Here is a 16,817-nt window from a genome sequence, read left to right on the forward strand (position 1 = left end):
AAATGATTTGTTCACTAGTGTTTTACTCAGGTAACTTGGGAACATGAGAAGGGTGAAACTCAATTTCTTACATAAAAAATTAAGTAAGTATATTGCTTCATGTACATTTCTTCCATTACTAAGATGTATGTTTTGTCACCTCCTTTTCTTGCTCTTTCAGTTTTGAGTGGTTATAAATATCCTACACTTAAAGCTATAGTCTCAAAATTATTTCTCTACATTAAATATCTGATAATTAGGAATTCTTGACTTCCATACAATTACGTACAGTTGAATAAGCCATATAATAAAAACATACAAAACCTGGGAGCCCAAGAAAGATCTCTACTACACGATTAGTATGTGCTTTCCAGACTGAGGGGGGATGTTCCATTTATAACTCTCATTTGTTTCCTACCATTGTGGCCAAGTTTCCACTTATTATATGTCTCCTTGACTTAATATTAACTTCCAGTTTAGAGCGCTGTAAACTGTTTCTCAAGCCCTAAATTAAAGCAAATGATATCCACACCACATCCACCACCAATTTTACTAGAAGCCACTTCAAAGATTCCATTTTAAAAAATGAAGTATGGCCACTGCTTCCCAAAGCCAAGGTTAGCTCTGTCCATGACGAAGCGGAACTTTCTCTGATTTCCCCTCTATTTAAACACCAGCCATTTTTTCCAAGACATTTCTTTTTTCCTCCACTAAAGGTAAAACTGGTTATTTTGTTGTTGTGGCCGTTGTTATTGGGGAGGGGATGGGAGACTAGAAAAGGAGAAGGACCCTGGAGAATTCAGTCTATTCAGTGTTGCTGGGGATTAGTACATGTGCATTTGCAGGGACAATCCAGTGCCATATCCAGCTAGGTTTATGAACATACAAGTTTCAAAACATTAAAGATTGTCCCAGCTACACTCAGTTTCAGAGAAAGCAGCAGTATTTCTTTCTGATGTTGTCACTGACTTTCAAAACTATACAAAAGGGGGTGACAAAAAAGACCAAAGAACTTAGGAACAACTTTTAGCTTCCTCAGCAGGCCTCTGCTTTTTGGTCACTTCTTCACTTGTTCACTTAAACTAGCCTTCCTGCTTTACATCATGTAAAGCCACTGTTACCTCTTTTCTACCTATTTATATGGTGACTACAAATTACGCTCTGGGGCAATGTAAAGACGAGCTGGAAGTACACTACTAAGTACACTACTGCTTTCCCGGGCCCCCTGCCTCCATTCTGCTGTCCCACCTCCCATTATACCTGATGCCAGTGCACACAGTACAAGAACAGAAAACACAGTTATAGGCAACTGTAGATACATTTTCTACTAACTGCCACATGAATTGACAAGAATACCCACCCCTTTGTCCCTTCCCTTCTCTAACACACAACGCATACATACATACCCCAAATAGCTCATCTTATGTTAAAGGTGTGTTCTTTCAAAAAATAGTTATATGATTCCTGGCATCTGAAGATGCCACTACTCCACAACCACTCAAAAATAATTTATCTCCCTGAGTCTTTCATTCTGCAGGTGATATGAATTTGAACCCTGCATCTACATGAGGGGCTGACAAAAGGTTGTTATGAAGTATAAAGAGAGACTAGGTGTTTTACCTCTATACATAGCCAAAGCCATAATGAATACTCTTGCTTTCTCCCCTTGTGAGGTGAATTTTTGCTGGTTTTCCCTTTGAGGGCCTGGAATTTTTGGAGGGGTCTCCACCTCATACAGGTTCTCATCCATGTTCCCCATCTTGTTTGGGCCTGGGTTTTTTTCCTGACCATTTATATGGCTGTTGCAGGATGAGAAAATGCCCCCAAATCTTGGTCCTCATCTCTTTCCAATTCAGCTAATTCACCATATGTCAAAAAGCTTAGCTTCTTTTCTGAATATATTTGACTTCTTTTAGTTCCTAGGACATAATTCTCCTCTCTCACAATGCCTTTTGCCCAAGTGGTGTTTCATCTGCTTGAACTTCTCTTTTCACACACTGGCATGTGCATGTGCATGCACACACATTTATGGGTTAGTTGTCATGCTTTATATCTAATTTTAAACGTCATTTCCTCAAATAAGCATTGTTAACCATTAAAATTATAATAGGGTATCAGAAGGATTTTGAATTTTGGCATTTTCAAGAGGAAGTTTCCAGAAGCAGAAGTTTGGGTGCACATATTTTGCATTATGCCTCCGAATCACAAATAACTAAATTGTCATTCATTATATAGTAAATATGCTATGCAAATTAAATACTACTCAAAGTGTTACCATATAGAAGATACACCCATATAAAGGAATGACAAAAAGAAGGGGAAGGGAAGGAGAGAAGTGAGAGGAGGAGGAGAGAAGAGAGAAAGAAATAAATTGAAAAAAGGAATATTCATATGTATAAATGAGGGGTGGGCAGTGGGAGACAGAGGTCTTCAGGAACCTGCTGGTCAGGAACACTTAATAAGTTACAGTTGTACCTAAACACGGAATCCTGAAGTGATACCTAGTTCTCTATTGTTTTAGGAACCAGAATACCTAGGAAGGGAAAATTGTAAAAATTCCCATGCCCAAAAATCCATGGGATATCATTTTCTGTTCTCATTCATATCCTATTCCAGAGGATAACTAAAGATTTGTGCACATATGCTACAAAGTCAAAATAAGCCCTTTGTAGGGCTTGATCTTCACATTGTTTTTTAACTTCTGCCAAACAACTGTACTCTTGAAGTCTATGACATAAAGCTTTACATATTGATTTTCAGCCTCACAAGAAAGTTTTGAGTCAGTCTTATCTTTAGTTGTCAAAATCTTGGGTTCTAAAAAAATCACACAAACCTATTTTTAGCTGAGTTTAACAAAATAACACTAATTTTAAGACATATCCTTAAAATACTTTTTGTATGTATTGTGTTAACAATTCCAAATAATAAAGTTATTAGAATTAGAATTTAATATGTAATTTTCAATCATCTAACTTTCCAGATGTCTTCTAAAAGAATATACTTGATAAAAACCAGGGGTTCTTCCAAAAGGATGCCTGTAACATCAGAAAAACATGCTAAACAAAATGTAGAATATTTTAACACTATATCCTCTAATAGAGCACCAAATTATCAACAAAAGCATTAGTTACATGATCATAATAGAATACTCTATATTTTTTACTCCTCAAAATGCTATTATACTTTAGTCTACTAAATTTTATGGCTGAGAGCATGTAAGGGTTAGTAAAAGCAGACATAGCCCTAAGAGGACTAATACTTTAAAATGAATAAATGAAAGACTGAGGGACTCAAGATGGTGGTTTAAGATGACTCTGGGCTTGCCTCCTCCCACAGAAACATGGAATCTACACTTATATATGGAGCAATTCCTCCTGTAGAGGAACTGTGGACAAAATGAACTGCTTTTGCACACCAAAGGATGAAGAAACCATATGAAGAAAGGCAGGGGAGATGCAGACAGGGTAGCAATGGAATTCTCACCCCAATCCTATGAACTGCAGAAGGAAGGATAGGGCTGGGGCTGTGCAGAGATTTGTTTGACCTGCAGTGTGGCAAAAAAGCAGTAGTTTGAAGGGCCCTTAGACTTTAAGTTAGGGAAGCCTACTTACTAATTCTAGAGTATCGATCAAATGGGAGAACTGCTGCCCTGCTCTCTCTCTGGGATTGGGGGTGTTGGGGAGCACCACTGTTTCCATTCCCTCTCCAGAATGATAGCTCAGATGAGAGCAGGACCCAGGCACTCTAGTCAATTTGCTTCCTCAGTGAGCCCTGATCCCACACCAACTCTAGTAGTCCCCATAATATAGCTCCTCCAGCAAAGCCCCCCAACTAATGCTACCCCAGCTATAGCTGTCCCACCAAGGATGCTCCCATATAGCATACAATATGACACCCCCAGCATATACCCACTGCAGCCCCAGTCATTTTGCCAAGGCATCCTGGTCACAAAACAACTCAAAATATCTCTTGCCTGTACCCATGCTGCCAATGATCCTCCTGTGTAAGGCACCCTACCCAATTCTACCCTGACTCCAGCCAGATAGCCAAAGCTTCCAGACACATGCAGTCTACAAAGAGGATGTTCCTATATAAGGCCACCCCTTCAAGACTGGGACAGATAGCTGTTTCACCTAACTCATAGTAACAAACCAGAAAGTCAAACAAAATTAGAAGGTAATGAATATGCTTCAAGCAAAAGAATAAGATAAAGCTTCCAAAAAAAACCAAAAAAACAAAATAAAAATAAAAATAAAAACAACAACAACAACAAAAAAAAACCACAACTAAATGAAATAGAGTTAAGTAATCTACCTGACAAAGAGTTCAAAATGATTATTATAAAGATGCTCACTGGACTTGAAAGAAGAGTAGATGAAGTCAGTGAGAACTTCAACAATAACAACAACAACAAAAGAATTTTAAAAAAAGAACCAGTTAAAGCTGAACAATAAAATAACTGAAATGAAAAATGCACTATCAACAGTAGATTAGGAGATGCAAAAGAATGGATCAGGCATCTGGAAGAAAGGGCAATGGAAAGTACCCAAGACAACAAAAATGGTATTTTGTTTAAAAAACAAAAAAACAAGTTTAGGTTAGGGAAACTCTGAGACAACATCAAATGTACTAGTATTCACATTATAGGAATCCCAGAATAAGAAGTAACAGATAAAGGCACAGAAAAATTACCTGAAGAAATAATTGAAAATTTCCCTAAGCTGGGGAATGAAAATGACAGCCAGGTCCAGGAAGCACAAAGAGCCAGTAACAGGATGAATTCAAATAGGTCCACACCAAGACACAGAATAAGTAAATATAATGAGAAAAATCTTAAAAGCACCAAGAGAAATGCAACTAATTACATGCAAGGGAAACTCCATAAGGCTGTCAGGCAATTGATTTTTCAGCAAAAACTTTGCAAGCCAGAAGAGAGTGGCGTGATATACTCAGTGCTAAAAGGAAAAAAAATGTACAACTAAGAATGCTCTATATGGCAAGGTTATTCAAATTGAAGGAGAGATAAAGAGTTTCCCCTATGAACAAAAGTTAAAGAAGTTCATCACCACTAAACCAGCTTTATGAAAAGTGATAAATGGAAAAGACAATAACTAGAAGAAAATTATTAATGGAAAAACATTCACTAGTAAAAGCAAGTATACAAACATCCAATGGTAGTAAATTGATCAATCAAGAGATTCACAAAACAACAGAGAAAATAGACATTTTCTATCTCATATACATAAAACATGGAGAAGAGGAATAAAAATGTAGTTCTTTTACATGTGTTCTAACTCAAGCCACCATCAGCTTAGTATTAATTGTTATACACTTAGGATGTTACATATGAACCTCATGGTAAACACAGTCCAAAGACTGATAATACCTACACAAAAATTAAAGACAAAGGTATTCAAGCAGTACTAAAGAAAGTCACTAATCAAAAGGGAAGAGAGCAAGAGAAGAAACAAAGAACTACAAAAACAACCAAAGAACACTTAACAAAATGGCAATAGATATAAACCTATCAATAATTAAATGTTAATACCCTAAATGCTCCCATTCAAAAGATATAGGGTGACTGAATGAATTAAAAAAAAGCAAGACCATCTATATAGCTGCCTATAAGAGACTACCTTCAGACCTAAAGATATATATAGATGAAAAGTGAAGGGATGGAAAAGATGTACCATGAAAAATGGAAATAAAAAAGTTAGGACAGCAATATTACATAACACAAAATAGACTTTAGAACAAATATTGTAACAGGAGACAAAATGGACATTACATAATGAAAGAAGGATCAAGCCAACAATAGGATATAACAATTATAAATAACTATGCACCCAAATACAGAAGCAGCTAAATATATAAAGCAAATTATTAACAGACATAAAGGGAGGAATTGACAGTAATTAAATGATAGTAGGGAAATTGAACACCCCATTTACATCAATGGGTAGATCATCCAGAAGAAAATCAATAAAGAAATGCTTGTTTTAAACATACATTAGACCAGATGGACTTAATAGATATATACAAAAATTCCATCCCAAAACAGTAGAATACACATTCCTTCAAGTGTAGATGGAAAATTCTTCAGAAGAGATCCCATGTTAGGACACAAAACATGTCTCAGTAAATTTAAGACGACTTACATCATATCAAGGATCTTTCCCAAACATGACAGAAAGAAGCTAGAAATTACAAGAAAAAAAAAAAAAACAGACAAGTGGAGACTAAACAACATGTTTGTAAACAGTGAGTGTGTCTCCAAAGAAATTAAATAGCAAATCAAACAGTATATGGAGACAAATGAAAACAGAAACACATTACTTCAAAATCTTTGGGGCATAGCAAAAGCAGTTCTAGGAGGAAATTTTATAGAGAAAAAGGCCTATCTCAAGAAACAGGAAAAAATCTCAACAATCTAACATTATGCCTAAAGAACCCAGAAAAAGAACAAACAAACCCCAAAGTTAGTAGAAGAAAGTAATAAAGATCAGAATGAAATAAATGACATAAATTCTAAAAATACAGTAGAAAAGATCAGTGAAATTAAGATCAGGGTCTTTGAAAAGGTAAACAAAATTGAAAGCCAGATTCATTACAAAAAAAAAAGAGAGAGAGAGGGGACATAAATGAAATCAAAAACAAATGAAGAGAAATAACAACCAACACCACAGGAGTACAAAGAATTATAAGAGACTACTATGATAAATTATACATCTCAATTTGGACACCCCAAAAGAAATGGATTAATTCCTAGAAATATATACTCTTCCAAGACTGACACAGGAAAATGGAAAATCTGAAAAGACTGATCCATGAAATTGAATCAAAAATCAAAAAATTCCCAACAAACAGAAGTCCAGAACCTGATGGCTTCACAGGTTATTTCTACCAAATATTTTAAGAAGAGTTGATATCGATCTTTCTCAAACTATCCCAAAAAAATTAAAGAGGAAGGAAAGCTTCCTAATTCATTCTACAAAACCATCATTACCATGATACAAAAAACAGACAAAGACACTCTTTAAAAAGGAAATTACATGCTAATGTCTCTGATGAACATAGATGCAAAATCATCAACAAAATATTATCAAACAAAATGAATAATACATTAAGGATAATTAACCAAAATCAAGGGGGATTTGTTACAGGGATGCAAGGATGATTCAATATTCACAAATCAATATACATGATATACTACGTTAATAAAATGAAGAATAAAAATCTTATCTCAATAGATGCAGATAAAACACTTGACAAAATTCAACATCACTTAATAAAAACTCTTTAAAAAAAGTGGGTTTAAATGGAACATATTAAAGGCCACGTATGACAAACGCAGTTATAATATTTGATGGTAAAAAGCAGAAAGCTTTTCCTCTCAGATCAGGAATGAGACAAGGATATCCAATCTTGCCAGTTAGCTTCAGCAATCAGACAAAAAAAAATTCAAATTTTTATAGAAGAAGTATAACTCTCACTATTTGCAAATGACATGATACTATATATAAGACTCTAAAGAGTACACCAAAAATGCTGTTAGAACCACAAAATGAATTAAGCAATGTTGCAGGATACAAAATTAATAAAGAAAAATCTGTTGCATTTCTAGACAGTAATAACAAAGTGAAAGAAAGAAAAATGAAAAAGGCCAATCTTCATTTACAACTGCATCAATAAGAATAAAATACCTAGGAATAAATTTAACCAAGCAGGAAAGACTTGTGGTTTGAAATCCATAGGACATTGATGAAAGAAATTGAAGACGACAAAAAGAAATGGAAAGCTACATCATGCTCATGGATTGGAAGAATTAACATCATTAAAATGCTCATACAAACCATAATAATCTACAGATTCAATGCAATCCTTTCAAACTACCAACAGCATTTTTTTTCACATAACTAGAACAAACAATTGTAAAATTGGTAGGGAAGTACAAAATACCTTTATTGGCCAAAACAATCTTGAGAAAGAAGAACAAAGCTAGAGGTCTCACAATCCCAGATTCCAAAATATACTACAAAGCTAAACTAATCAAAATAGAATGGTTCTGGCACAGAAACAAACAAATAGTTCAAAAGAACAGGACAGAGAGCCAAAAATAAACCCAGAGATGGTTAGTTCATCTGTGACAAAGGACATCAGAATATTCAAAAGAAGAAGTCAAGAATATACAATGGGAAAAGACTATCTATTTAATAAATGGTGCTAGGAAAACTGGACAGCTACATGCAGAAGAATGGAACTGGACCACTTTCTTACACCATGCACAAAAATAAATTTGAATGGATTAAAAACAGAAATATGAAGCCAGGAACCATGAAACTCTTAATATGAAACACAGGCAGTAATCTCTTAGACACTGGGCTTAGCAATATTTTTCTATACTCATCTTCTCAGGGACAGGGAACAAAAGCAAAATTAAACTTTAGGATTACACCACCATAAAAAGCTTTTGCGCAGTGAAGGAAACCAACAAAACAAAAAGGCATCCTACCAAATGGGAGAAGGTATCTGCAAATGATGTTTCCAATAAGGGGATAACGTCCAAAATATATTAAGAACTTACACAATTTAACACCAAGAAAAGTCCAATTAAAAATAGGAAGGGGACCTGAATAGACATGCATTTTTATGTTGTTATTTTTAATTTTATTTATTTATTCATGATGGAGAGAGAGAGAGAGAAAGAGAGAGAGAGAGAGAGAGAGAGAGAGAGAGGCAGAGACATAGGCAGAGGGAGAAGCAAGCAGGGAGCCCAATGCGAGGCTCGATCCTGGAACTCCAGGATCACACCCTGAGCCAAAGGCAGACACTCAACTGCTGAGCCACCCAGGTGTCCCTAGACACATATTTTTAAAGGAGACATACAGATGGTCAACAGACATATGAAAAGATACTCAGTATGACTCATCATCAGGGAAATACAAATCAAAACCACAATGAAATATTGGCTCACACCTGTCAGAATGGCTAGTATCAAAAAGACAAGAAATAATAAGTGCTAGTGAGGATGTGGAAAAATAGTAACTCTAGTGCACTGTTGGTTAAAATGTAAATTGGGGCAGCCACAGTGGAAAAAGTTATATACTTTCCTCAGAAAATTAAAAATAGAAATACCATACAACCCAGTATTTCAACTTCTGGGCATTTATTGGAAGAAAACAAAACCACTAATTTAAAAAGATATAGGCACCTATCCATTCCGTGGCAGCATTATTTACAATAACCAAGATATGAAATCAACTTTTTTTTTTTTTAATTCATGAGAGACACAAGGGAGGGAGAGAGAGAGAGGCAGAGACACAGGCAGAGGGAGAAGCAGGCTCCATGCAAGGAGCCCGACGTGGGACTCGATCCTGAGTCTCCAGGATCACACCCCCTGGCTGAAGGCGGCGCTAAACCGCTGAGCCACCTGGGCTGCCCTGAAATCAACTTATATGTCCATCAATAGATGAAAGGATAAAGAAGATGTGGTACATATATACACAAGGCAGTATTATTCAGCCATATAAAGAAATGAAATCTTGCCACTTACAACAACATAGATGTTGCAAATAAGCCAGATAAAAAAGACAAATTCTGTGTGTATAATAATACATTTCTGTAAACAAGCGAGACAGGAAAAGACATATACTATATGATTTCTCTTATAAGCAGAATTTAAAAACCAAAACAAACAAGCAAAGAAAAAACACAAATAGACTCATAAATACTGGTTGCCAGAAGGAAGGGGGATAGAGGAAATGGATAAAATAGATGAATGGTATTAAGAAGTACAAACTTCCAGTTACAAAACAAAGTCATAATCATGAAAAGCATGTGGAACATAGTCCATATTGCTGTAAGTTTATATGGTGACCAAGAAGAACTACACTTACTGTGGTGATCTTTTCTTAATGTACATAATTATTGAATTACTATGTTGCACCTAAAACTAGTATAATATTGTATGTCAACTACCCTTCAGTAAAAAAGAACAAATTTTATCAAATCAAATTAATAGTAACAGGAGACATAATTGCCCTAAAAAGAAGTGTGTAATTTACAGAAATTTCCTGAATGCTTGTCATGTGGTAGACACTGTTAAACATTATATTCATAGCAATTTATAAATATTATCCCACTAAAGCTCTTAACATTTATAAGTAAGGATATCCATTTTATACACATACACAAATAACACAAAATACCTGAAGGGCCGTAAGGATATTTGCTAAGGCTTGTCCATATGTGTCATGGCAATGAACAGCAAGAGCACTAGATGGGATTTCCTTCATGACACTCTCCAACATTCTCTTCATGCTTCCTGGAGTTCCCACTCCAGTGGTGTCTCCGAGAGAAATCTCATAACAGCCCATGCCATACAGTTTCTTAGATACCTGTCAGGAAAAGTTGGGAGTTAGTAAAAACAATGGAAATGAACAGATTCAAACCCTGTTATTTCTTAGCAATAACCTAGAAGTAAAAGTCACAACTAAGATTAGTTTTGTATTCATGGAAAACCTTATATTTTAGTTTTCTGGTCTTTTTTCCTTGTTTATTAAATCCTAAGTATTATATAAAAGTTACAAAGATATGACTATATTTTTTCTAAAGTTTGCCTTAGAGTCATAACTATCTACACTGTTCAGTTATGAAATTATAAGCTACAATTTCAATTATGAGAGGCTTCCTTTCTCAACCCTTTAATCAAACAGAAGCATTACAAATTTACTTTGGAAGTAGTATTTCTCAAGGTGCTCTTAGAGTTCAAGAGATATCAATACTAATTCCAGCTCTGTAAATAAGTATTTCTGTGATTGGTAGTTACTATATATTTCTAACTTATTTTTTCTGGCTCATAAATGGATGTACTTGTGCAAAGTAAACTGTAAGTTCCCTTTAAGCTAGGTTACTAATGTCCCTTTGAAAGAGCAATAGGACTTTGCAAGGAGGAAGCATGGTATGTTAACAAAGACATGAGTTCTGGAATCAGACAAGCCTGGATTTAAATCTCAGCTGCCACTCATGCTAGTAATGTGATACTGGGTAGAATTACCCTTTAAAGCTCTGGTCTCTCTTCTGTAAAATATAGGCAACAAACACTCTTACTTAGCATATTTTCTTTCTAAGCATTATTAATGTTTTTAGAATTACACTAATGATGATGCTAGTAAGGACATGTTGGAAGTGTTAAGAAAAGTATATGCAATTATGAATGTAAATTATTAACAAAGTCTTAGAAGGGTCCCATGCAGGTGAAGGACTACAACATTGAAGCTTCTTTATTTTATACTATAGACCTCTGTGTGCAAAGGTCTCTCTTACAAAATAGACTATGGGATAGCAGTCATTTGAAAAAAAAATCTACAGTAAATTTCAAAAGTTCAAATGAAAGTACAAAAGAGGAATGGCTTTAGCCAAACTGAAAGTTTATCCTTCCTAAATTCTGATATTTCTAACAATGCAATCTTCACTACTTCAGTACCACATTACAAAATATATGAAAAGAACAACAGATGCAAATTAATATTTCATATACAAATGAGTTCTGCAGAGCCTATTATAGTCTCAAAGACTGAGTATCTTGTATTCATTGGTATCAATTAATAAGTAGGAGAAGGAAATAGAAAGTGAATGTCAATAAGCAGGTCTTTAGTGACTATAATCAATTTCCCGCACAACTGCTAATAAAAACAACTTGAATCTCAGCAGTAAGAGCTATAGGATCTCAAGGTCACAGAAACAGTGTCCAGCAAAAGTGGTGTATACTCTGACACAAGTGCCAAAGTGTGCAGGACGAAAACAAGGGGACCTTAGCTGGGCAACCAAAGTGAAGTTTAAGTGTGTGTGCAGCAAGTGCCCTCACATTCTGATGGACCGTGGAAAGGTCGCTCCCTGAGTTCTACCCAGGAAAAAATGAAACAGGTGTTTTTATTCTTTTACCTTGAGCACCCAAATGATAAGACTCAAATGTTACTTAACTTTTTCAAGAGCTATAAACAGTTAATTAGTTAATAACTTGATCAAACTTGTCTTCCATTTCATGGTTCTTCTTGAATTTTGCTGTGCAGATGCAATAACAGTAAGGAAAATAGTCCCCTTTTAAAAATAATATACATCATTTTACTAAGAACTAGGAAACCAGGGGTATCTTACTTCTGTCACTTTTTGTGGTGTGATGTTTCCTTCATATGGACAGCCCAGGGCACAAGACACATACCTAAGTTTAAAACACAGAGTCATATAAATATATAGATGATGGATAAATCATTTCTGTTTTCATTTTATAAAAATAAAGAAATTGATAAAAAGTCATCAAAATGTATTTTACACTAATCCATTATTCTCAGAACTAATAAAAGCCATTTTGGAATATTTTCAATTTAACTCACATTTTTATCTAGTAATTACAATTTGATGTATGTTATTTGATGGCTGAAGAGAATAATATAACAGATGTTTATCTTGTGGAGTTTTTTATACTATAGTAACACATGAACATTCAAAGCAAAAAATACCACCAAACTACATAGTTTTATTTAAATAAGTACATACATCCAACTGTCAAATATCCAGGTCTCTGGAATCAGAGAGATAACATGTAGATGACTAACTGAATTTCTCTTCACTCCCATCTGGATCTTTTGGCCTCATTTAGATACAGTCATTAATCACCCCCAAACTCCTAAACCTGGCCACAGCCTCAAAGTTCATCTTGTTTATCTCTCATGGGTATACCTAAATCATCCCAAACAGAAGAGTTTTAGTCTATGTTTAAAAGACTCCAAATAAAGATATTCCATAAGCTTCTTCGACAATTTAATAAAAAAGTCAAGCCTTTCCTGAAATAATGCTACTTTTCCATCTTAAAGTATTAAGCTTTAGAAAAAGCCTGTTTTAGCTATTTTCAGTTCAACACCAATCTCATTTTATTAAACTTTCCTCGGAGATTTTACAACACTTGTATTAAAATAATGCATCATGTGGTTGATTGTCAGGGATGAAGCAATTCACATGAGAGAGGGGTGGTAGGAAATGAGGCTGGAGATCCAATTCTCTGAGCCAGAATATCACAGGCTTTAGATAATAAGGCCCTTGAATGCCACGCCAAGGAGTCTGAACTTTGAGATCACTCAAAATTATTAGGTAATGTACTGACAAGATCAGAGTAGTTTTCCAGAAATGTTAACTCTTAGAGAACTCTGGAAGTGGTTGTCAGAGGAAAAGTGGAGACAAAACAAGACAGACCATAAGACTGTATTTCCATTATTCTAAGATGCTGTCCATTATAAGATACGCTATGAATTTCATAAAAGATTTTGGAGTAAAAAAATAAACTATATATTCAATGATTCAACCCATACCTATTGATTCCAACATGTAATCTAATTTCAAAAGTATCAAAATGTGAATAAAAGTTTTATTTTGAAATTAAAATAATCAATTTAATAAATTAGGAGGTAGCGTAATGAGGACAGAGGAGTAAAGAGGCTAATTCAATTAAAATTTAGAAGTTATGCTGGAGAGGAAATCTATTTCTCTGCTCTAATAGTTACTATAATTTTGTTTGACTAATCTATATAAATTTAATCAACACAAGTGGAAAGGAAATGTTACGTATATCTAACACTTGGAAAAGATGGCTGAGGTTGGTAGAACACATATTTTCAATTTGGATACAATGATCATAGATAAATTGTGTGTGTGTGTGTGTGTGTCTGTGTGTACACGTCTGTATAATCACCTTTTTTCTAAACCCAAAATATCTAGATGTGATTAAATAGAAAATTAAAGCCATGTATTTACATGTTATTTCCCTAAAAATGAAAAAAAAAATCCTAAAAAAACAAGTGCAAAACAATAAAAGCAAACAAACTTCTCATTCCCAACTTATCTGGGAATGATATCACTTTGTGCTGTGACTTTAACTTTGTCCACATGCATTTTCATTCACTCAAGTTTTCCCTGTAATCCCTTGGGTAACTAGGGATAATAAATAGATTTGAGAGTATCTAGTCTAAAGAATCTCCTCACTACTATGCCATAGCCCCTTTTATCTATTTTTGATTGGCTGGTGGTTAAATTTCTCACAGACATATCTGAAATTATTTCATACTCTGCTGAAACCCCATACTATAACCTCTCCATTTCTTTTTTCTTTTCTTTTTTTTATCCAGTTTCTTACTTTTGGCTTAACATATTTTTTTATAGAACTACATCCTTCGATATTTCTTTCAGTAATGGCTGAGTCTTGCAGACCATTTTGTCAGCAAATGATTTTATCTCACCCTCACTACTGTATAGTAGTTTGGCTAGGTATAAAATTCTAGGTTAACAGTCATTCTGCCATTTTAAACATATTTTACCATCTCTGGTCTCAGTTTTGCTGATGAGAATTTTGCTATCTAATGGTAATGCCTTATACCAATTTTATAGTAATTTGTTCTCTATTACCCTTAGGAGTCTCTGTTTATATCTAATATTCTACATTTTACCATGAGAATGTCAGGACTTGTTATACTTCTTTAATATTTACATTGATGTTTTTCTTCAAATCTAGAAAATCCTCAAGGTAGTGGTTAATCAAGCCTCTCATATCTAATTTCCCTTTTTTCTCTTTCTGAAAATTTTCTTAGGCATTTGCTCTTAACCTCACTTTTAAAAGTTCTATTAAAATTTTCTGTTTTATTATTGCAATTTCCTTAAATCCTACTTCCAGTCACTGATACCCATTTCAACTTTTTGTGATCTGCTGCTCAATGCAATCGTCATTTTTATTTAATAAATGTATTTTTCATTTCAAGAAAAGTTTCTTTATGCAAAAGCTTCATTATTTTTTGTAAAGATTTGTTCTTCTATGTTCTTCCTTTGCCTCTATATTTTGAAGGGTTATTTTATCATCTTCTATTCAGATTCTTCTATTTCCTTCTTTTCTGTTAAAGTTTTCCTGCTTTTTCTTTTTGCTTTTTTCTTAGGGTACTTTGTATCATCATGTGGTATATAATTTTTACTGTGACTTTTTATAGTTATTTTAGTTTCTGTAGGTGTTCCATGAGAGTCTTGAGTTATTCAAATGTTTCTGTAAACAAGATCTGACTTCTTTTTACCCTTTCCCTGTGGACTTTACCAGTTCTTGGACAAATTTCTATTTGAATTACTTAATTTGGTTTTTCAGAATACTCCACAAGTTCTACTGACTTTGCATTTGCAAGGAGGTGATTCCTAGCTCCAAGAATAATCACTTTCAAATCTATACTTTAGTAGAGTATCTATCTTTTCCTCTTATAGACATTAAAATTTCATTTTCAAGACACTAGGAGTTACATCTGAAATAGATACCCCATATGCTAGTGGCATCAACCTGCATGCTTACCACACTTTCTTTGATGAAATCTGAGGACTTTCTTTTCTGAGTTTGGCTATATGTTTTAAAAGTGGTTATATTTATGTGTTAGTAATGGGAACAAAAGGGAGCCTCTGCATCAACTCAGTCCCCCATAGTCTCTGGCTTTCATCATCACATAGATAGATAATTCCAGGAATAACTCCAAATCTCACGAACATTACAAACTGATTTCCTGACACATTCACATGCCATATTAAGTTTACTCTGTCCAAAATGGTGCTCATTCCTGTTTCCCCTGCATTTGCCATTAAAAAAAAATAATAGCAATTTTCAGAATCTGTTCTGCCAAATCACTTAAAGCTGATATTTGAGAACATATTCAGTAACTGGGTTGGTTGGTTCTTCGGCTCCAGCTAGCATGTGACCGCTTGTAGTGCCACCCCCCCCACCCAAAGAGTACAGAATGGTCCCTGAGTATTTTCTTCAGGACAGCTGCATACATCTCCTAAGGGATTTCCTTGCCTCTGGTGTCACTCCACTCATTTGTACACTAGTAACTACTGACAAAATAATATGACTACAGCATAGATCTAATTACATAGGTTTATACTCTGAAAATCTTTAGTTGCCTTTCATTGTCTACCAAATAAGTTTGGTATTCAAGTTTAGCAATTTGTGAAACTTCAGCATAACTTACTACCTCTTTCCCATTACACAGCTTCAAAAACTCCCATTCCAATGAAAGTAAACCTTTTCCTGTTACTTAAACATTTCTTGAGATTTCTCTTCACTATGCCTTTGTTCTTTGTAGATTTCCTGCCCCACCTGAAAAGGCCATTATTTCTGATTATGCTTCCATATATTTACCTATCTTTAATGACTTCATTTTATTGACACCTTCTGCATTACGTTTCTCCAACGTAATTAACAACCAGAGAAATTTAGTACAGTATTACTTTAAACCTGAATAAGATATTTTTCTTAATGTATTTGGTTTTTTGACAATATAATAATATTTATATATAATATTATTCTTCAGTCTGCTGGAAACTCTTCAAAGTTTGGCCACTTTTTCATTTTCATATTCCACACAGTATCATTAGACAGTACATTACATAAAACAGTCAATATTTCTTGAATGAACTAATGCACATATGTATTAAGGTCCCATTTTCATCATCTGAATAATTTTCTACAAAATTCCTAATCTTTACTCTAAATGGATAGCCTCATTCAGACCATTAATGTTCTAAATCCTGTAGCCAGAGAGGATAGCATATGAGTTCAGACTTAGAATAATATTTTAAACATTATATAGGATGACAAAATAATAAAGGATTCACTAACTATATTGAAGCGCATCATGATAAAATTCAAAGCATGGGTTACAATAAACTCTGCAGATAGAAATGTGAATTGTTTTATTTTTATTTGTGCTTGTTAAGGCCATTTATCGGTATTGTGCAAAATCATGATAAAAGAGAAACAGGCA

General features: G+C 34.4%; 1 protein-coding gene across 9 annotated transcripts in view; it reads right to left on the minus strand.

The window, feature by feature from the left end:
* The window catches only part of HMGCLL1 (3-hydroxymethyl-3-methylglutaryl-CoA lyase like 1), a 205,208-nt gene that overhangs the window by 99,627 nt on the left and 88,764 nt on the right, over positions 1–16,817 (minus strand). For all 9 annotated transcript variants that reach the window (XM_025419080.3, XM_049092198.1, XM_025419082.3 and 6 more), the window contains 2 exons: positions 12,136–12,199; positions 10,188–10,376 (listed from right to left, as the gene is read on the minus strand). In XM_025419080.3, the coding sequence (XP_025274865.1) occupies positions 10,188–10,376; positions 12,136–12,199 (253 nt within the window). The remainder of the gene's footprint in view (positions 1–10,187; positions 10,377–12,135; positions 12,200–16,817) is intronic.

The sequence above is a fragment of the Canis lupus genome, chromosome 12, assembly GCF_003254725.2.
Source record: "Canis lupus dingo isolate Sandy chromosome 12, ASM325472v2, whole genome shotgun sequence".
Taxonomy (NCBI): domain Eukaryota; kingdom Metazoa; phylum Chordata; class Mammalia; order Carnivora; family Canidae; genus Canis; species Canis lupus.